We start from the raw sequence: 22,789 nt of genomic DNA on the forward strand, positions 1-22,789 counted from the left end.
AATTTTCACTTTCTTTAGTGAAATGAGAACTGAGCTTGAGAGGGAGATGCATGCCCTGCACAGTAAATTACGTCCTGTGACGCAGGTGCTAGGCTGCATGGACTTCTTGATGTGAGACAGACTCTGAAGGCCTGTTGGTCAGTGTCTGAGTACTGCATGTGGCCTGGGCGCGGGACGAGGCATCCAGAGGCAGCGGGGGCTGCCGCACTGGGGAGAAAGACACGTCAAGCAGGAACCTCATCGCATCCAGGTAACTGCTGAGATTACAGTGAGTGCCTTGAGGCTGTGGGTTCCTGAGTGGCGTATAAGTCAAATGGCCTCCAGACTGGGAAGTGACAGCTTGTTTCAAACTGAACAGAGCTGTAGGTAGTACAGGTTCCCAAGACCCCACCTTTGAGGTTACTGTACTGACAGCGGTCCCTGGCAGCTGCTGGCTCGGGCCTGCAAGGCCACCAGCCTCAGCCATCTCTTTGCTTTTGGATCCATTGCATCTGCTGCTTTGTAATTTAATTGTGGCTGTGTGTTTTCCAGGCAGCCAGCTCCAATTCGAGGATTCTGGATCGTCCCTGACATTCTGGGGCCCACGATGGTCTGCGTCACCAGTAACTACGAATGTCTCCTGAGGCCTTTATTGTGCGTCCCGTTTTGTATTCTCCACACAGCTTTTGTTAATTCTGCAAAATCTATGCTGGGAAAATGCCCTTGGTAACCGGCTTGAAGATACATGGTTTATGCTTTGGCTTCTGACTTGAGGGTTGGAAGGGTAGATATTTCTGTTGTTCCTGCCATCTCTGGAAGGATTTATTTCAGCTGTGATTTCTGGCATCTCCTTCAGCCAGATGAAAATCGAGAGCTTTACTTGAAAGTAGAAAAGAATAGTAAAGTAACGAACTCCATTATTAATATGAATTAGATTTAATGACTATCAAGCTCTAACTATGTGCCAGGCTCAGAAGTAAGCTGTTTACCTGCATTACCTCCTGTAATCAGAGCAACCCTGTACAGCACCGTTGTCCCCATTTTGTAGAAGAGGAAACAGGGCTAGAGAGGCTGAGCAGGCGCTGAAGTCCCAGCTGTACATCGAGCTGGGCTGCAGACCCCGGGCTCTGACTCCAGGGTCCACACTCACGCTGCTCATTTCTATCTCTGCTAGCCTCAGAGGGACATCACAGAATAGGGAAGCTCTGGAAGAAAGGGGGTAGATAGCTGAACTCAGAATCCTCGTTCCCCTTAAGGAACTCATATTAAGCTATAAGCACCATCTTTCTTTTTCAACAGCCCTGGAAAGTCACTCTGAGTGTTATAAATGCAGGGACAGGAGTCCCTAAGGAGCGAGCTGAGTGTTGAACACTAGATTCCCCCAGGCTCTGGGTGTCAGTTCCAGGCATGTGCTTCTAGACACTGACATAGGGCAAAATATTGCCGTTAACTTACTGTCCTGAGACGTTTCCATTCTCTTTAAAGACTGACAAGTTACACCATTTGGAAAGGAAAGTAATTCACTATCAATTTTGTGTTATTTACACTAAATGAGACTAAAAACTCTAGCAAGACTAAACAAAAGTAGTAAAACTCACTGAAAAAAAATTGCCTTTTTGCCTGTGGCCTCAGCCTATTTTTAAAAAACCCATCCTACCTTTAGTAAAATAAGGCCTAGTCACACTAGGTTACTTCACAATAAAAGCATGAATCCCAAAGGAAAAAAACTCTTAAATGTTGGTTATCTAGATACCTTCAAATCATGTTTCTGCCAACTCCCAGAAATACAAGTTGTTTATAAAGCAATGTTATTGTTTAACAAACTCCCAGATTTGAATTGTTGCGTTCAGAGTCAGTCTCCATGCTGTTGAAGTTTGAAATCTTTCAAGCTTTCTACACTTGCCATTGTGACTATGTGTAATATTTAAGTGGACGTAATTTTTAGAAATCAAGTTATATGGAGCAAACATGGTATATACAGTAGTTATCTGGCTGAATATTCGCTTTGCTCAATTTATTACCTAGGAAATTAGTGATTTCTTTATGTTTGTGACTCTGACTTAGAACAGGCTCTCAAGTCCTTTCTAAAATAGAGTCCATGACAAATTTTTATTTTTGTGCTGCCTTAATTTATTCAAAAAGACTCTGAAGTGGCAGAGTCCAAAATGCTTTGACAAATGGCAGCATTGGTAGAGTAAGAGGATAGCTTCCCAAGGTGACCTCTTCAAGGCAGAAAGCATGCATTCTTGTACTTTTATACAAGTAACACTTTATAGTTTCTTACATCCTCAAAGTTCTGCCTCAGTGTGGCTTATGCCCTCCTGTGATACAGTAAATAACTCCATGATGGGCGTTATTCATTTCTCTTGCAGAAGCACCGTCCATCCAGCATCTCCTCCTCTGCTCTGTACCCGAGAGGATGTTGAAGTGGCGGAGTCTCCCCTCCGTATTCTGGCGGAAACCCCGGACTCCTTTGAAAAGCATATTAGAAGCATTTTGCAACGTAGTGTTGCAAATCCAGCATTTTTGAAGTATGGGATTTGGGGCATATAGGTTTTAAGAACTGGTTCCCTTCTCTGTTTTCATAATTACTGTTCATCCTTTCTGTCCTCAGCTGTTCAACTTCATAGACATTTTACTGTCTTGGAGTTGGAATAACCTTAGGGCATATTTAACCAGGTCGTGAATAGGAGGAGGGGAGAGATAGATGTAGATAGTCCTTGAGAATGATAAACAGGAAGTGTAAAAAGAAGGGAAAAAAGCAGCCATGACTTGAGTCTGTTGTCACTTGTTTTACTCGGCTAAGGAAAGTAATGGTAGAAATGTTTTTTTTAAAGATCATCTGAAAAAGATACGGCCCCTCCTCCTGAAGAATGTCTTCAGCTTATCAGCAGAGCCACCCAGGTGTTCCGAGAACAGTACATCCTTAAACAGGACCTGGCAAAGGAGGAGATCCAGCGGAGGTGGGACGGCCTTTGTGCACATACCATCAGTCCCTGGCTGGTAGCTGACACTCTGCAATGGCCCAGACCTGGCTTCTGATTAAATTTCATTTCTTTTTGCTCTTGAAGGGTCAAATTATTATGTGACCAAAAAAAGAAACAACTAGAAGATCTCAATTATTGTCGAGAGGAGAGGTAAGTACCAAAACTAGGGAGGGAAAAAACCAATAGTTGAGTGAGACTGAGCTCTCAGGGTGTGTCTCACCCTAAGAAGCTGAAGTGCACTGGCTGGCTTACCGTCAAGGCGGACCCCAAGAGTCTCTTGTGTTTTTACGGCATTAGGAAAAGTCTACGGGAAATGGCTGAGCGCTTAGCTGACAAATATGAGGAAGCCAAGGAAAAGCAAGAAGATATCATGAACAGGTCAGTGAGCTGTGTAACACTCAGTTCCCTACTCAGGCATTAAGTGTTACTAAGGAAATGGGCCTAGAGCAAGTGCTGCCATGTCTCCAGAACTGAACTGATGCCCCTGCCTCTCCTCTGAGGGACGTGAGGGAAGACAGCGTGGGGATGCTGTCCCCTAACCTGTCCCGTGGGGCCTCCTTCAGACACCAGATTCACAAATGAGGAGCTTCAGTTATGGCTGTTTCTCCTCAGCGCCAGAGCTCTTAAGCTGAGGGGTGTTTACCTTTTCTAAAGGATGAAAAAGGTGCTTCACAGTTTCCACTCCCGGCTCCCAGTTCTCTCTGACAGTGAGAGAGACATGAAGAGAGAGTTACAGCTGATACCCGATCAACTTCGACATCTGGGCAATGCCATCAAACAGGTAGGAGTGGATGCAAGGGGGCTCAACTTGGTACTGCTTTTCTTAAGTGTTCTACAGAAAATAATTTTATAAAATGTACAGAGAGACTAAAATAGATACCATGAATATGTGTAGCAAACCATAGCCAAAATGTCTATGTTGTTTGGTATTTAAGGTTACTATGAAAAAAGACTATCAACAGCGCAAGATGGAAAAAGTACTGAGTCCTCACAAACCCACCATTGCTCTCAGTGCCTACCAGCGGAAGTGCATTCAGTCCATCCTGAGGGAGGAGTGAGTATCACTACCCGTCGGCCATTAGTGTGAGGTAGTTTTTCCTTGAAAATATGCCACAATCCCCTTCTCTGCCCAGATACAGCTACTTGGCATTTGTATGTCAATTACTGCAACGGGAACCCTATGATAGGGACTTAAGAGGTGAATATAGTGGGAGGATCACAAATGATGCCTTTCTGTAATCTGACTCTGTTGTGTGGGCAAGGTATTCCCCAGTGAATATGTTCATAAGTATTTCGAGCAGGTGCACCACGGTTTGCCGCCACTAACCTTAAATAAACAGTAAACACCATTACTATCCATCTGACACCTTAAGCTGTAACTTTAGCAAAGTACTTCTAAGATAATTCTTAAGAAGATTAATGACTTATTCATTTGTTTTATTCCCCAAAGTGAGCGACTTTATGATTTTACAGGGGTGAACACATACGAGAAATGGTGAAGCAAATTAACGATATCCGCAACCATGTAAACTTCTGACCCCGCCAGCAGAGGAGCCACGCCTGAAGTTAACACAAGTGAAGGCTTAAACTCATGGTGTAAAACTAACAGGCAGCATTATCTAATTTATAAAGGGCCATTTTGGATGAACTTTGGTGTGGCTGTTCATCATTTTTTATATTTTACTTGTTTTATAGTTATTGAATAAATACTTTTATTTAAAAATCGGAATGTGTTTATATATACAAGCTCAAGTCTGTGCCTGTATTCAGCAAGGGCCTGGGATGAAGAAAAAAGGCCTGAGACTTTCAGCGGCACACTGCCAGGTCTGCATGCACCCTACTGAGTGTTCTCCATATCTGAACAAGAGCAAGAGCTGCCTTTGGTGCCAGAAATATGACTCTGAAGAGGGACAGAACCCTAGGCTTCAAAGGAAAAGGCCACACAGTATACTAGGCAGCAGCTTTTTTAATTTGAACATTTTCTTCTTAAGGACACGCCTTCAGTACAGTTAACAAACGGTTACACCTGAAATCTGCTCCGAGCCGCGCTCAGGATCCACAAGCAAGGCCACTGCTGGCTCACTTCCTTGACAGGCAGGGTTACCTTTCAGAGCTGACTTTGGCTGTGCTCTTGTGTCCTGATGCGCGTTACTCAATGGGTACGAGGAGCATGTGCAGGACCTCAAAGGGAGAAGGAAACAAATAACTTGGTATGCAGTACCTGGTTCTGTCCTCAGTTAGCTTTAGGTAATCTTTTTATACCCGCCAATAGGAGTTCTGAAAGGTAATACCATCCTTGCCTAGAAATGGCTGAGTGACTGCCAGTTAAAAGCCACATGGTAAGGTAGGTTACAGGTCAGAGGTCAATCAGTTAGACATGCGTGAGAACGTGTGTACAGACTGAATACAAGCACAGGAACACTCGTGAAAGCCAATGATCTTCTGTTAGACGGGCTAAATCCTCCCTTCTAAATCAGTTTCCCCATAAGAAAACCCAGTTTAAAGAAGGTTCCTACCAGGCGAGTGTCATAATCGTTTCATACCAGAAACACATTAACAAAACCTAGAGTCTCAGCCTGGGTTTTTCTAGGCATTTTCCTCAACAAAGTGGGGTCCAACAGTTTGCACCTGCCGCCGTAGAGACCGCTAACAGTTCCTAATCATGATCCCACTGGCCCAGGACCAGCTCATGGAGAAAAACACCTGCAAAGTGCCCGGTCCCAGCAGAGCAGTTCCCTGGACTTGTAGTTCAGAAAAATTAGGAATTACCCATCCTGATTTATGATGCCAATTTTAATAATCCGAGACAAATTAGCTTGGAGCTTATCCAAGGGACCAGTCTTAACACACATAATTTAAACTGATTGCATTTTGGAATTGATAAAATTCCCTGTGAGTCAATGAGGATGTTTCCTTTATCTAAACCAAGTAGCACTTTATACAAAGGGACTTTAAACCATTAAAACAATGTTTCATGCATGGCAAGCCCAGATAACACTATTTCCATAATTAGTATTTACTTTTAAATTCATAATCACGAATGCAAAACTACAACAATAACCCAAGAAATGAGATGTGTAGTCTTTATCTTGTCCTATGGAGGACAGAAGTAAAGATCTTTAGGGCTAGTCCATAATCACTTCACTTATAACAAAGACAATTTACTTTAAACTGTAAATTGATGGCGGCTTTACATGAGCCAATCTACTTAAACCACTTGATTACCACAAGGTTCCTTTAAGTACCCTGCCGTTCTGCAACACCAATCACAACAATTATTTGAAAACAGTTTGACTTTGGCACCATCTGTGTGATGAACAGAGTAGCCTTCCACTGGCTAACAACGCTGCGGTAGGTAAAGGGCGACCACGAATCCATCCTTTGTGCTTTCTGCAGCGCTTCCTAAAGTTACGGCAAAGACAACTTGTTCACGGAAGCTTTCTCCACGTAGGAAAGGAATCTAACCTCACAGAAACGACAAAGCAGATTCCCAAACTGACGAACATACTAACTGGATTTTCCCCAACTTCACCATAAGCATTATCACACTCCAGGTCTAAATTAGAAAAGAAAATTACAAAATAGGTATCTGTCAAACCTAGTTATCACCATTTTTATGTTTGACACTTGAAACAAACAGTACTCAGGCCTACTGATTTGAGTTGAAAGTAAGTAGCAGATGTATAAATTTATACTAGATGTTGCCAGACATAGCTTGTTTCATTAATATTATTTTTTCCACTGATCCAATAACTAAACTAAAACAGTTGTCAAAAGGGTAGATGGTGCCAGTTCAGCTTTATCCTGGTACCTGTGGGCCCATGAAACTCATCCAGGTAGCAGAAAAAGTGCTTCCAAACAGTTTCTTGTGCTTTCCTTTAACCTCAGTTTCTACCACATACAGCCCCAGCCAGTTTCCAAATTCTCACAATTAATTTAGTTCTTGAACGGGTTTTGTTTGCCACCGTCTCAGTCCCAGGCAAGTTTCAGTAGCATTTAGGGTCCTCCAACACAAGATAAAATGTAAAAAAAAGAGCACTGAGCTAGGAAATACAGTCACTAGCCAATGGCCTGCTCTCAAACTTCATATTTTAATATAAAATATTCATACAGCATACTATAACTGTCTGCTAGCTGAATACTGTTACTGATGAACTCTAGACAAGAGGAAAAGAAAACTCTCTCTTCCAGTATCTATGAACAGAAAATGTAATTCCAAACACTATTGGGATGGTGTTTTGGGTAGGGAAATGCTGGATAAAGCAGGCAAGGAAACAGCACTTTCTCCATCCCCAAATCTGATCCCACACCCGATGGAATCAGTATGGAGTCGGTTAGTGTTCCCAGTTGCAAGGTCTTTGTGCTGCAAATGACCCCAGCTGTTTGCTGTTCCTGTGCTGCAGTCTTCTCCCACTAGAAGTAAGCATTTCTCCAGTCTTCTTTTTTTTGTGACTTCTTCAGTTAAGAGTTAAATAATAATTAATGTTGCTCTAAAGATGAGTTAAAAACCCGAAGTGCAGGCCAGAGTCCTGCTACGAGGGTGTCATGTCTCAGGGAGCTGGTTAATGTCTGTCAGTTTGGTATCGTTCAGAATTGCGCGGATTCGCTCCAAGGAGTCTGCTTGCCGGATCCGCTCTAACTGCACCTGGAGACACAATACAGTGAAATCAGTGCAGGCGGCTCCTGCCTAGATTTTCCTGAGTTTACTTTGATTTCGCTGCCTTGGAACAGATTAACTCACCAGAGAAGAGTCACTTCAAACAAAGGAGGCAGCAAGACCAACTAAATTCAAAAAACAGTTCTCCAAAGCTGCCGTGCAACAGACCAGTGTAAAGTCTGGAGTTATGGAGATGAAGGAGACCTGACCCCTGAGAACCCACAGTTCAGTTGGGGAAGGGAAAAAAACAAGTTTATAGAGAGTTTTAGCTAAATGTCACTGCAGGCATTCATCAAGTGCCAAGGCAGCACGGCGGGTGGACCTTTAGGCGTAGCCCAGCTTGGGGACCTAGAGAGGGTTCCACGGAGAGGGAAAAGCTAAGCTGGGCCTTGAAAGAAAGGACAAGGGTGCTCAGCACGGGGAATGCCGTGCTGCAGAAGGAACCACAAGTAGTGAAGAAACATTAGAGCACACAAATGTAAGGCAGAGAGATGAACAAAATGTCGCAACAGGCCTTACGTGGTGTGCTGAAGACTTCCTACTTTACTTTTAAGGATCAGCAAGGCAGAGGAAAAGGGAAAAGGGGACAAGTCTGAAGGACAAACCTGGTTTCTGGTTTGCATGCCCACGCAGGTAGGCGGGGCTGGAGCAGGGGCAGCCGTAGTCCCTAGCCCTCTAGCTGTTGTCAGTGGTCGAGTCAGAGACTGGCAAGTGCTCCTGGGTACCAAGACCCCCTCAAGTGCCTTGGGCGCTCTGTCTAGGGCTTCATTCCCCAAATGCCTCACCTGTAGGGTCTGAGAAAGCTTTACAAAATCTCTCTGCACTTGTTCACTGACGTCTAGTTCTGTCTGCAACCTCTGAGCTTTGTTCTTCTCTTCAAACATTAGCTGTTCAATGGTAACCTAAAAAATACAAGTTTGAATGAGGATTAATGCCAAAGAGCCAAAAGTCAGCATCACTGAGGACATCTAGGAACTTGCAGTTTCCCAACTAGAGGCAAGGTGGGTATCCATCATAGTCCCAGATCCTGTCGTCCTCCCTTTACTATAGGGCAAGGGTGCAAGTTGCCTAAGCTACTGAGATCTCGTAAAATGAACTGAATATGAAAACTGAGTCCTAATGAATTGAATATGAAAGCCAGAATAAAAAATGAACTCAAGCGTTGCACACACTCCACCCCATGCCACAGACTCCTCACCCCCACCCCCAGCAGCCTGGTGACAGTGATTAATCATGGAAAAGCAGCTGCTGAGATCAGCAGCTATCCCGGCAAGAGGGAGAGAAACTTTGGGGATTTCCTCTGACAGGCACAACCGTCAAGCATCTGCCAGGAAAGGTCTCAAGGAATATGCCCCAGGCAGCCCTGGCGATCTCCCATCTTCCTTACAGAGACAGTTCAGCAGGACCATGTGGGAACCTTTCTAAAAACAAAAGACTATCAAGTAACACGGACACAGTGTCTTTACACTTCAAGGTCTGACCCCACAGCTCACCGAGACCGTTTCTGGGAAACCTCCCCTACAATGAGCCTCGTGCACTTTTATTCTAACTGGACTAATCCAAATTCAGGCAGCAAACATGCTCAATGCATATCTGACAGATCCGTCAACGGAACGACACCTTGAAAGCAGCGCTTCTAGCTGCACGCAGTGCCGAGTTTGGTTCACGGCCCTTTTCGCCCAATGCCTAAAAAGCCAGCGAGGCCCACGACACAGGCCCCCAGGGCTGGCAGTGTGCAGATCTGACCCAGCTCCAACGAGGTGGCTTCATTTGCTTTCTGCAGAGTCTTGCCACCTTTCGGAAGGTGGCACTATTCAAAGCAGCAATGTGATCCTACATTCTTAGCATTGCTTTTTTATTAAATTACCAACAAAAATATCACCTTAGCAGCACTCTCTTTCTTTAACTCATCTTCCAAAGTGACTTTCATTTCCTGAAGGCTCTCAAGCTGCTGAGACTTCTCTCTCAGTGTGGACTCCAACTGTGAAATGAGGAAGGAAAAAGGTGAAACTCCAAAACTCCCTGCAGGACACAGCACTGCCTGGAGCACCGTCCTGAGGGTCGGGCCCAGCTCTCAGGGCCGCCAACTGTGCTGAACGCGCTTCCCGCCCTTTGGTCTCTGCAGATCTCCTATTTATTCTTCAAGACCTCTTGTTTCTTTCAGTAAACATTTATTAGGCACCTACTATGTTCTAAGGCCTGGGGATGGAGAAATCGGGACAGAGAGAGGTAAAAAATTATGGCCTGTGAACATGGAGGAAGAAGCATCAATTCCAGGAAGGTTGGGAAGGGCTTCCTTGAAGAAGTAACATTTGACCCTTCAAAGACAAGAAATTTTACAGTGGAAGGAAAAGGTTAGAAGGGGGAGAAGGTGGAGAGCAATACTCCCAAAAAGGGGAACGGATAACATATTAAAAAAATGCCTTCAGAAACTGTGCTGAGTTCTTGTTACACTACAGCACAGAGTGCTGGGGCCTTGAAGGCTGAGGCTGGAGAAGCAGTGGTGAGGCAGGACATCCCCAGCTGAGCTAAGGAATATGGACTTGATCCTGGAGATAAAGGGAACCACTGGAGGTTTTTTAACCAGACTGGGACACAATCAAGCTTATAATTATTATTATTATTATTATTTTTTTTTTTTTTTTTTTTTTTTGGTGAGGAAGATTGGCCCTGAGCTAACATCTGTGCCAATCTTCCTCTATTTTGTACGTAGGACACTGCCACAGTGTGGCTTGATGAGCGGTGTGTAGGTCCGTGCCCAGGATCCAAACCAGAGAACCCTGGGCTGCTGGAGTACATGAACTTAACCAGCACGCCACTGGGCCAGCCTCAAGTTTCTAATTTTTAAAGATCACCTTGGTTTCATTATGAAGAGGAACTGGAATGGGATACATTTTGGAGATAAGGAAAGAAATGCGGCTGTTACAATAAGCTGGGTGAGAAGTGAAGTCTGAACCTAAATAGCAGCACTGGGAGTGGAAAGGATGGGACGCGTTTAGGGCGCAGTTTCTGCCAGCCCAACCTCAACAGTACAGTGGAGGCAGAAGCCAGACTGTGGTGGGTTGAGGAGTGACTTGGAGGTCAGGCAGTGGAGACGACTCTTTCAAGCACCTTGACCATCAAGGGGAGAAGGAAGATGGGTAGCTTGAGAGAGAAGTGCAGTCCAAAGAGAAAGGTTTCTCCTCTTCATGGGGAACATCCGAGCGTGTTTACGTGTAATGGAAAAGACCCATAAAGAGGGAGCAGCTCAGGGCCCATGACTGAGGGAGGACTGAGGATGCCGGGCAAAGACGTGAGACTCGGGTGAAGCACACGTGCAGCAATAGAAGACGGGTCAGAAACAGGTCATCATGTTCTCTGAAGAAACGAGGAAGAGAGACGGTTAGGAGGAAAAGAAAGAGAACACGTAACTGAGGAGCCAGGAGGCTGAAGGTGATCCTGCTGATGACGGGGGTACGAGACCAGCGTCTGCTAAGAGTGAGGGGGTCAGGTGAGGGGTGACTGTCTGAATAGAAGGGAGACGACCAAGGACAAACGGAAGGCTGACTGAGCTGCACTTGAGGCCCAACCAGCGGCATGAGCAGGCAGGGTCCTTCACTCCAGTGGCACCAGGGCAGAGGCAGAGAAGGTGGACACCAGGATCAGTCTAGAGTTGGGCAGTGTCAAGTGAGGGCAGCAGGAAGACAAGGAATCAGGATTTTCAGGTGTTGGTGGGAGACTAGTTGAAGAGGCACACCATGCAGGATGCACCTTGGAAGGAGAGAAAGCAAAGCCGTGAGGAAGGTGCCAAACCGGGAGAAAAGGAAAAGTTCACGGAAGGGAAGGTCTAAGTGAGGCAGTCAGACAGATGAACCTATGTGATTAAGAGCCAGAAGGACGGCAGATTGGAGTCAGGGAACGTGAGGCTGGAGTGTGATGTCAGAGGTGGTACAAGGTGCAGCCAAGAGTACAGAAGGAAGGGCTGGGTCAAGGTGGAGGTCACTGAGTCAATGAACAATGAGGCCAAGGAGTTGAATGGGGTCATCTGGCAAAGGTCTCGATTTGTCTAAGAGAAGAGGACTCTAAGCCAGCCATCATCTCCTGTTTGTAAAAACTGCACAGATTTCTACTGTAGCTTTAAGTGCATATCACATCATAATGGCGCCTGGCCCGCCTCCCCCTACAGTGGAAACTCGAGGCTGCAGTCACACCTCAGTCTTCGCTGTTTCTCCCCAGGTAACACGCGGCCTGACAGAGAACACTCTCAATAAATGTCCTCTATCAGCATCATACCCTTATCCCACTATATTTTTTCCCACTAGAAAGAAGTTCCTTGAAGACAGGGACCATCCTAACTATATTTTATTCCTGGGGTCTAGCACAGTAGGATTCAATAAATAGCTGCTGGTTGCTGATAGGATTAATTTGAAACTCATGAAACTCACCTGTCCTTTTTCTATTTTTATTCTTTCTAATTCAGCTTTTAGGCTAGAAATGGAAGCTAGAAGGAAAAAATATGGAGAAGTGTTAGCATTTATTGATTATTTTGCATTTAAACTTTTTTCTTAAAACATCCGTTTCTACCAAAAGCTCAATCTCATCGAATAAAAGGAGTCAAATACATACTAAACTGGGGGGGGTGGTGTGGCAGGGGATGGCACCCCTTTCTCAAAATTATCCCCAACCCATCAGCATCATAACCAAGCTCGGCTAAAGGCAGAGTCCACAGGAACGAATACTACCTCACAAACGACCTCTCCATCGAATGTCCACACCTAACTCTGCAAGGGCTGGGGGAAGAGGGAGATTCCCAGCAGGAGTGTGCTGACACATCCAAGTTCTGCAAGGAAATGCCACCCATCTAATCCTGTCCCCCGCTGGTCTGGCCCAAGCACTGAGTTTCCTACCTATCAGCAGTGACTGAACAGAGAGGCCAGCAGAGCTGCTAAAATACAATGAGGCTTTTGGTTTTTTGGGGTTTTTTATTCCCAATTACTGGATATATTTCCAGAACATCTGGAAAAATGGACTTTTACTTAATTCTTTCCTATACTTTTCTGTTTTTCACTTTCCATGACCATGTATTACTTTCTCTAATCAGAAGAAAAGTTTCTAGTGCCTGCAATTCTAAACGATATCACTTTTATCTTCACCTATTTCTTCCTTGCAGTTTTCTATTTCTAGCTGCAGGGTTTCTTCAAGGTTTTCTTTCAAACACTGTTCGGCTTGAATCTGCTCCTTCAGGAAAAGTATTTCAGCCTTCAGCTTTTCTTCCACGTGGTCTGCTGCTGTCTGCACATTAACGATGTTCTCACGGTATTTTAACACCAACTCCCGGAGCGCCTAGATTCAAGAAACAAATGGTTACTGGGTTTGGGAGAGTGAAAGAAAATAAACAAAAGAAGCTAAAGATCTTCTGCGACCAGAATTTCAGATGTTGTCTTAAATAGTTAAAAGATTAAAACTTTGAACTCCAATCCACTCGGGGCTTCAAGGGGCAGGCGCCACGTCATGTTAACACGCAGTATGTTACAGAAAAAAGACATTTCCAGCCAAGAATGTGTATTGTGAACTATGTATTTTTCCCTCAAAACTGTTTCCTAAGCAGAAAAATTAAAATGTTAAGTGAATGACAATGTGAGATTCACTCTGAACAGCTCAGGAGCTTCAACTCGCTTAAATTGAGGGGAGTTAGGGGATGAGGACCAAAATGACTGAAACTCAGAAGCAAGTGTGACCTCTAAGAGGATAAAATTTATTATTCATTCCAACACTTATTGAACACCTACCACAAGCAAAGTACTATGTTAGGCCGGGGCAAGTATGGCAAAGAGTAGCTTTCTAAGGTGATCAACTGTTTTCCTATAATAAATTCAGTTTAAATCTTATTTTATTTTTTTCCCTAAATTTTACTTGTCTTTTTAAAAAAAATCCTCCCAATTATACCCTAAAGTAACTCTAAAGTAAAAACTGAGATTCTCAGGTAACTACCGAATGTGCTGTATATAAGTTAAAGAACAGCAGTAAAAAAGGGTAACTGAAAAACTGTACCTAGACAATTTTCCTCACATTTATTACTGGAGCAGCTCGAAGAACCAAGCCTTACAGGCCAGACGGTTACAGCCTTCAAGGATTCTTGGAATTTTTTTTAATCTAGAAATAAAAAGTCTCTAGAGAACATGGAAGAAAGCAATCTTTCCTGCCGAAAGAGAAAGTTTAACAGAAGTGGAAAGTGGTATGCTGAAAGCAAAAGGAGACAGGTCCCCAAACTTTCTCTTGGATGAGATCAGTCACCAGCCCAGAAAGGAGAGTGCTCTCCCGAGTGCCAGTAACCTGAGCTGAGGGCACAGCTGGGGGAGGGGAGGCAGAGGAGGGAGATAGCAAGAAACTGATGGCAGCGTAGGCAGCGGAGCCCTTGTAAATGAGTAAATAAAAAGAAAAATAACAGTAATGCTGATGTGTATACAGCAAAAAAGAAAAAAATAACTGAGGTTCAAATTTAGAGGCTGAATCTGCAGGGTAAGTTTAGGGAAAACTGTTACTTAAAAACTATAAATGTCTGTAATATTTGATTCTTAAATAATTTAACAATTATAATTTCATTTTTTTTTAAATAATAAAAGAACAAAAGGATCTTACGAGTGACATTTTTCTATTTTGTTTGAAAATTGCTCTAAGAAATCTCATCTTTGCCTATACTGTTTATATAGGGCTTACTCGGGTCTAAAACGATCTTTTTTTGTATTCTGAAAGGTTTAAAAATGTACGGGTGTAAAGGTTGGAGAAAGTTAAGGAGATGGTTATGAATGTCTCAGGGAGACTGCTGGTTTTGTAGCCCAGGTTCGCCCAACCACCGAAGAACAGAAGTGACCAAAAGTGTCATGAAACTTACTGGGAGACAGAAAGGAGGGTGAATGTGATACACCCTTTAACTGCTAAATAGACACAGGAACATCACAAGGAGCCAGCCTGGCGACCCCTTCCCAGCATTTAATTTCTGGTGCATTCTCAGTCTGGTCCTGCGAGAATAACTTACAGACAACCTTCAATTTGGCAAAGGACTCTTAGATATGACAGCAAAAGCATAAGCAAAAGAATAAAAAAATAGGTAAATTGGACTTTATCAAAATTAGAAACTTTTGTGTTTCAAAGGACACCATCAAGAAAGAGAAAAACAATCCACAGAATGGGAGAAAATATCTGCAAATCACTTACACCTGATAAAGGGACTTTTATCTAGAATTTATAAAGAACTCTTAAAACTCAATGATAAAAAACAAATAACCCAATTTAAAAGTCAGTAGGGCCCAGCCCGGTGGCACAGCAGTTAAGTGCAAATGTTCTGCTTCGGCAGCCCAGGGTTCGCCGGTTCAGATCCCGGGTGCGGACATGGCACCACTCAGCAAGCCATGCTGTGGTAGGCAACCCACATATAAAGCAGAGGAAGATGGGCACGGATGTTAGCTCAGGGCCAGTCTTCCTCAGCAAAAAGAGGAGGATTGGCAGTAGTTAGCTCAGGGCTAATCTTCCTCAAAAAATAAAATAAATAAATAAAAAAAGTAAGTAAAGGATCTGAATAGACATTTCTCCAAGTAAGATATACAAATGGCCAATAAGCACATGAAAAGAAGCTCATTATTATTAGTCATTAGGGAAATACAAATCAAAACCACACTGAGATACCACTTCATACCCACTAGGATGGCTATAATCAAAAAGTGAAATAACTACACGTGTTGGTGAAGAGGTAGAGAGTCAAATGAGTAAACACGGAGTTCTCATATGACCCAGCAATTATACCCAACAGAAATAAAAACATATGTCCACACCAAAACGTGTACACGAATGTTTACAGCAACATTATTCATAACAGCCCCAAAATGGAAACCACCCACATATTCATCAACAGACAAATGGATAACAAAATATCCACAGAGTGGAGTATTAATCAGCCATAAAAAAGGAATGATGTACATGATACATGCTACAACATGGACGAACCTTGAAAACAGTATGCTGTGTAAAAGAAGCCAGACACAAAAGACTAAAAATTGTATGATTCCATCCATGTGAAAGTCCAGAATAGGGCAATCTACAGACAGTAAGTAAATCAGTAGTTGCTTAAGGTTGTGGGGTGGAGAAATAAAGGGTAAGGAGTTTCTTTTTGAAGTGACGAAAATGTTCTAAAATTGATTGTGGTGATGGCTACACATCTGAGAATATACTAAAAATCACTGAACTGTGCACTTTAAATGGGTGAATTATTTGGTATGTCAATTATATCTCAATAAAGCCTGTTTTAAAAAAGAATTTGTAGCCATTTCAGAAAACATACTTGTTTACATACTTGATCATATGGAAAATCAGTTACCTCTACAGAGTCCGGGAGAATGAAGTCTTCTGCTTGCTGTATTGACACATGCAAGCTATGCTTTCCCTGAAGACTGTCATTATCTTTCTGTAACCTCACCAGCTCCTCTGAAACCTGTTCCCGTGACTGCATCAGCACCGCCTAAAATAGAAACAGACACTAATCACAGCCAGAAAGGTAAATGCTATCTGCCGATAGCTGCGCCAGAGAAAAACAAGGCCTAACTAAATGAGGGCTGAGGATGGAGTGGACATGATTAAGCTCCGTAACACTTACAAAGAGCAGCTCAGAGATTTTTTTGATTGACAGCCTTTACATATATTCAAGGGGATAAGCAATGAAGCAAATACCTGAGCTCATTCTCCACTGTTTCTACCAACAGCTTACAAGTACTGACTCTCTTCTCCCATATCCCTGGACTACAGAAGGACCAGTATCTTTCGCTCAGTAGAAGTGGCTGACACAATCAAGACATCAAATAGACCACATACTCCAAGACAGCTCCTATTTCCTCACAGCATGCATTCAATAGGAAATAGAAACAAAAAGCGGTGTCTTCTTGTTTCACTACAAATATATATCTTCAAGCTCAGGAAGACTGTGAATGGCCCAAGGACCCCAAATATTGGAAGTCATCAAGAGGATGGATGGTTAGGAAATACCCTTGTATTTCACTTAATAGTTTAAATAGCTCATTCTTAAAATGGGACATGTTCTTTCTTCTTGCTGATGTATAAAATATTGCTGATGTATAAAACATTTTAGGTATTTCATATGAATCTGTATCAGTAGAAAGTTATTCCAGCTGATTTGAGTATAAGATAAATTCTGCAAAAGTATTTAATTTCTGCTAATTTTTAGTACTAAGTAATCTAACTTAAACCTATACATAAATGTAGATTACTCACTCATCCGACACTGATTTAGCAGCTACTGCTCTATGCTAGGCGCTTTGCTGCCTATGGGGAATACAGAGAAAAAAAACAGAGACTTCGCCCTGGAGAAGCTCATGGTGCAGTGGAGGGAAAGACAAGCAAACCCCAAATTATCCACCCATACCACAGAGCTTGACAGAGAATGGGCACAGGAGTGACAGAAGGACAAAGAGGAACCTAATTAGGGGACAGGGTTCAAGAACACTTCCCAGAGAAGGTGATCACTGCATCCTAAGACACACAGGCTGCCAGTAGGCAGGGGAGGTCATGCATAAACTGGTTACTTCTACTGGCTTTTATATATCTTCAGACTGAAATCAGTTGCGCTTTATGCTCACTTCCAACCCATTTACAACAAAGTGTTAGCATCCCATTACCTTTTGGATGTGAAAGAAGGGGAAGAAGAATATGTATATATTTGCCTATTTCTGTAAAGAGAACAACAGAAGGCTAAAGAAAAAATAACTTTAAATGATCATGTATGGAGTGAATGGGAACGCAGTAAACCGGACAGCAAATGGAATTGAAACTTCTGAGTATTTACGCATTTTTATAGTTTTGACTTAAGAACCTGTTGCAAGCTCAAAAGAAAAAGTAAATCAGAAAAGAAATCCAAAAATATACTACAAACAGAAACAAATGGAGCTACCCATACATCAAACTGATAACACAACCACAGAGAGAAAAATCAATTCAAGTAACTTGTGAACACAGCACCCAGACTGTAAACCCTTACCTGGGACACATTCCAAGGGCAAAAAGAACTGCAAAGAAATGCTCAACTTCGCCCAGTAGGTTTGTTGTTAGTAGCAATATTAAATGCAGTCATTCTGAAACTATTTTGTCCCTGCCTTAACCAAGGCGTCAAATCAAACTTAATATCACCAATAATGGAACCACCCATCATAACATGCCCTTGACGTTATCAACTTCCCATTGAATCATTTCATCTATGTAGTATTCCTCCATTGCTAGCCAAAATGTCTAAGCCAAAATGTCTAACCTGAAACGAATCATGTGGAAATAATCAGACAAATGAATTCTAAAAGGCAACTGGTCTTGACCCTTAAAAAATGTTAAAGTCAGGAGCCAGCCTCGTGGCCAAGTGGTTGAGTTCTTGCGCCCCGCTTTGGCCCACTGTTACACCAGTTCAGATCCTTGGCGCAGACATGGCACTGCTCATCAGGCCACGCTGAGCAACGCCCCACATGCCACAACTAGAAGGACCCACAACTAAAAAAATATATATACAACTATGTACCGGGGGGCTTTGGGGAGAAAAAAGAAAAAAATAAAATCTTAAAAAAAGAGAAAAGTTAGTCATAAAAGCCAAAAACAGAAAGAAAAAGAAAAGATGGGTGACTGTTCTAGATTAAGGGAGATGAAAAGTGACACAACAACAAAATACAATATGTGATCCTTGATTGATTCCTCAATCAAAAAATTCAAATAAAAAAATTTTAAAAAATTAAAACCACTAAAAAACAAGGACTTTGGGGGACAATGATTACATCTTAAGGATGTAATAACAGTATTATGGTTACGTAGGACAACTTCTTTGTTCTTAGGAGATACATACTGAAATATTTAAGAGTGTCATAATGTCTACAACTTAATTTCAAATGGTTCAGAAAAAATCATATGTACATATATAATATACATATGTAATATAATACATATATATTAAAGAGAGAAAGACTCAGGAAAAACTGCAAAGATGTAAAAATGTGGCAAAATATTAACAACTGCTAAATCTAAGTGACGATTTTTGAGTGTTCATTCCATAAATCTAAGTTTCAAATTTTTCAAAATAGAAAGTTAGGGGGAAATATTAAGATCTCCACCACTACTACAGATACTCTTCTCTGAAGGGGCTTAAGAAATTGAGTTTCTCTTTCTTTTTCAGCATAAGAACCTTTAAAGGTAATTTCAAGAAAACGGTAAGGTATTAGAGTCCACAGGACCTCAACTTTAAAGATTTTTTCCTTTTTCCCCCCAAAGCCCCCCAGTACATAGTTGCATATTTTTAGTTGTGGGTCCTTCTAGTTGTGGCATGTGGGATGCCACCTCAGCGTGGCCTGATGAGTGGTGCCATGTCCGTGCCCAGGATCTGAAACAGTGAAACCCTGGGCCGCCAAAGTAGAGTGCACGAACTTAACCACTTGGCCACAAGGCCGGCCCAGGATCTCAACTTTAATTTCAACAATTCTTCAATGTCACTGGCAACACATTCATTTTAAGTGGAATCAACTTGAAAAATGTGTGCAAAGGTGGATGGGTTTTAAAAGACAAGAAGGAACAAGATGAGAGGAGACAGAGGAGTGTAGGTCTGCGCCCAGGATCCAAACCGGCAAAATTGAGGCTGAAGAAGCAGAACGTGCGAACTTAACCACTGTGCCACCAGGCCAGCCCTAACAGGGATTTTTAGATCAAAAATTATTATTTCATATTCTCTAATTAATGAAAAGATGTGAAACTCTCTCTGGTCAATGATTAGGATGAGATGCTTCCCAACAGACCAGGGCTAGTATTCAGGGATCAGTTCAAAGGCCATTAAGATACTGACCCAATGCCAATCAAAACCAAACCATTATCATAAGAAATGAGGTGCTTTTTAGTCCTGTCGTTCCTGAAGAGCTGGAGAAAAGGCAGTTCTATAAGATCATCCCCACAAGACCAACACTGCTATGATCTACAAAGGGCCATCAGGCACAGGGCTCCAACAGTGAGAAAAAGGAAGAACAAGGCAAATGGAGGCGGACTGGGGAGGACGGAGGGCAGAACCTAGGGAACTAGGCTGCCGAGGTCCCCGCCAGTTCATCTGCAAGAAGCTCTCTGCCCCATCCCTCTCAAAACTGACGGCCTTCTGGAAGTTCCCCAGCACTACAGCAGTTATGGCACATGTTTTAGCGTAATTGATGAGGTTATTTTAAATAAATTGCCTGTCCAGAAAACGCACACTAACTGCTCAAAAGCTGTACCTGCTAGGGCTTTGAGAGGTGTCAATTTTTAGCTTGTTTTTGGAGATGAAAATTAAAGGTTGGTCCATAGTTTATTCTGTTTAGGTTTCCCAAATCAGAAAAATAAGTTAAAGGTGAAAATTTTTTGTGGTCAGGAGGTAGGTTTTAAAAAAGAATAATGTCTTGGGGCCAGCCCTGTGGCATAGCGGATGAGTTTGGCGTGCTCTGCTTCAGTGGCCCAGGTTCACAGGTTTGGATCCCAGGCACAGACCTACACCACTCGTCAGCCCTGCTGTGGCAGCGACCCACACATGAAACAGGAGGATTGGCACGGATGTTAGCTCAGGGCCAATCTTCCTCAGCAAAAAAACCAAAATAAAACAAAAAGAAATAATGTCTTTATATAATCTTGTCCATCACTAATGTTCTATAGGCCCTGGAGAACATAACAGTAACCACTTTGGCCAGGGATATAAAGTCATATTACAGATGATTTCAAGATAGAACAAAAAGGACTACATTTAACATAGTTAATGTTTATTTAAATGTTAACTTACCATCTGTTCCTGAATATCCCTCTTTGCCTGGGAAAACGCCTGTTGTAACTCTTCAAGTAAGATCTCAGAGGCTTGGGCTCTTAGGGCAAGTGCTGAGATCTTAAAAGAAAAAAAATGGATACACAGAAAATATACAGTTAGGAAACTGATTACTCTGAAAAGAACCCTTCCATCTCCTGTTTATCTAATGTCCAGAATTAATGTTTTATTAGTTTATCATAACCCACTCCTCACTCATTTAACAGATATGTATGCATCTGCTGTGTACAAAGCCTCAGGCTTTCAGATAACACAAAGCAGTACTAAAAGTCCCCAGGGGCACATGCTGCCATACATGAACAAATGGCATTACATGGGTCTCCAGACAGATATTAACCCATGTGATCTCATTATAAATATTACTCAGAAAAGAGCTAAAAAAAAAAAATTCTGAAACTCTGTCCACAAAAAAAAGCACAGTTTAAAGGATAAATGAATCTTTTTCTGAACTAGCTACAATCTTCTAAGATGGTTTACTTAAGAGCAAGAAATACATGACTAACATTACTGAACTCTAAATTCCCTTGAATTAGTAATGTTCCTGAGGACGGGTTTATGTGAAAGTTGATGACTGATAAATAAGAATTATAAAATAAATCAAAATAATTTGTTTAGACATTTAAAAAATGATTGTCAGAATTCTGCTTCCAGTAGTAGCAGATTAAGTAATGTGAACCAACCTTTCCACTGAGAATTACAAAAACCAGGCAAAAATATAAAAGACAGCTACTTGAGGAAATTAGAGAACAGGGCTAAAAAGAACCACAGAGCCAAGGAGCAGAATGAGGACACTTGGAGAGCTGAGTGCAGTATCTTTAGAGGCATGTGACAATTCCAAAAGAAACAGATATGACACTGAGAAGCTGAGCAGAGTGCGTGAGAGCCCCAGGAGAGGGTGGCGAAAGTTAAGAGGCCAGGAACCAAGATGCAAAGGGACCCCTGGGAAACACTCTGCACTGTGGACTGGGTCCCTAGAGAGCCACACCCTAGGGTAAGGGAAGAATTAAAATAATTTGCCCTTCAAAACTTCATATAATCTCAATTCCTGTAACTGGATTAAGGTGATGCAGGATTGTTAGTACCACTGTTGCCTACCTCTTATTATTTCAACAATTTTTCCCATACAATGCCCAGTACTCAAGTAAAAATGCACAAGAATATGATAAAAAAGAAAAAATAAAACAGATAATAGAAACAGATCTACAAGGAATCCAGATATATGAATTATTAGAGACAGTCTTTGAAATAACTATACTTGATCTGTTCAGAGATTTAAAAGACAAAATTTAGAACTGCCAAAGAACTGGAAACAATAAAAAAAATAACCAAAGGGAAATAATCAACTGAAAGAAATCAATTATCTAAATTTCAAAAGTCCATCAATGAATTTAATAGACTCATCTGAAGAGAAAATTAGTGAACTAGAAGACAGATCCGAAGAAAATAAAGACAAAAATGATGGAAAATACAGAAGTTTAAAAAGCCTTGCAGATGCAATGTGAAGGTCTAACATATAGAAATATTTGAAGAAATAATGGCCAATGGAAATAGCCAGTAGAGCAAAATTAAGCCTCTGCAAAAACTCTGTAATTTCACTCCTAGATATACTCAAGACGAATGAGTCCGAATATCCACCAAAAGACACATACAAAAATGCTAGAAAATGGATTCATTTGCAATAGCCAAAAACCAGGAAAAACTCGAGCATCCCTCAACTGTAGAATGGATAAACTACAGCATATCCCAGTAAGAGAATCTACACTGCATTAAAATCTAACTACTGATACACAGAGCAAGATGCATGAGTCTCACAGACATAATAATCAAACAGACCAGATGGAAAAGGCTACCTACTGTATGATTCCATTTATACGAAGTTTAAGAACAAGCAATACTAAATCTAGTGTAAAAAGTCAAAATACTAGCTGCCTCTATGTATAAGCAGGTGGGCTATTTATTAATGAGGAAAAAGCATGAGTGTATTAGAAATGTTCTTTATCTTGAGCCAAGTGATGATTACCCTGGTAAAATTTTTCAAATGTTAAAATTCATCAAATTGTACATTTGAGATTTGTGCACTTCACTGTATGTATATCTCAACAAAAACAAGTTTTTTAGAGACAAAATGGCTGAGGATATTATAATTATGAAGTAAGACATCAATTCAAAGATCCAAGAAACCCTGTGAACCTTAAACAGGAGAAATATGAAGAAAATTACACGCAGGTACAGCACAGCAAAACTGCTGAAAACAAAAGCCAAAAAGAACATCGTTAAAATAACCAAGGAAAAAAATACATTTTACCTTCAAAGGAGCAACAACAA

At 41.9% G+C, this 22,789-nt stretch overlaps 2 protein-coding genes across 5 annotated transcripts in view; one reads left to right on the top strand and one right to left on the bottom strand.

Annotated features, from left to right (window-relative positions):
- The window catches only part of NUP88 (nucleoporin 88), a 28,949-nt gene extending 24,260 nt beyond the window's left edge, over positions 1-4,689 (top strand). The window contains exons 10-17 of one of the 3 annotated variants that reach the window (XM_001504741.5): positions 532-633; positions 2,352-2,510; positions 2,817-2,942; positions 3,051-3,116; positions 3,264-3,344; positions 3,621-3,747; positions 3,902-4,020; positions 4,440-4,689. In XM_001504741.5, coding sequence (XP_001504791.2) covers positions 532-633; positions 2,352-2,510; positions 2,817-2,942; positions 3,051-3,116; positions 3,264-3,344; positions 3,621-3,747; positions 3,902-4,020; positions 4,440-4,503 — 844 coding nt within the window. In that variant the 3' untranslated portion in view covers positions 4,504-4,689. Of the gene's footprint in view, positions 1-531; positions 634-2,351; positions 2,511-2,816; positions 2,943-3,050; positions 3,117-3,263; positions 3,345-3,620; positions 3,748-3,901; positions 4,021-4,416 lie in introns of all 3 variants that reach the window. The other 2 variants (XM_023653325.2, XM_070227975.1) reach the window with 2 other exon arrangements.
- Positions 4,690-4,914: 225 nt separating this feature from the next.
- RABEP1 (rabaptin, RAB GTPase binding effector protein 1) overlaps positions 4,915-22,789 on the bottom strand; it is a 104,384-nt gene continuing 86,509 nt past the window's right edge. For both annotated transcript variants that reach the window (XM_023653324.2, XM_023653323.2), the window contains 7 exons: positions 20,426-20,524; positions 15,974-16,114; positions 12,756-12,945; positions 12,048-12,103; positions 9,506-9,604; positions 8,409-8,525; positions 4,915-7,611 (listed from right to left, as the gene is read on the bottom strand). In XM_023653324.2, the coding sequence (XP_023509092.1) occupies positions 7,510-7,611; positions 8,409-8,525; positions 9,506-9,604; positions 12,048-12,103; positions 12,756-12,945; positions 15,974-16,114; positions 20,426-20,524 (804 nt within the window). In that variant the 3' untranslated portion in view covers positions 4,915-7,509. The remainder of the gene's footprint in view (positions 7,612-8,408; positions 8,526-9,505; positions 9,605-12,047; positions 12,104-12,755; positions 12,946-15,973; positions 16,115-20,425; positions 20,525-22,789) is intronic.

Source organism: Equus caballus, chromosome 11 (genome assembly GCF_041296265.1).
Source record: "Equus caballus isolate H_3958 breed thoroughbred chromosome 11, TB-T2T, whole genome shotgun sequence".
NCBI classification, from domain to species: domain Eukaryota; kingdom Metazoa; phylum Chordata; class Mammalia; order Perissodactyla; family Equidae; genus Equus; species Equus caballus.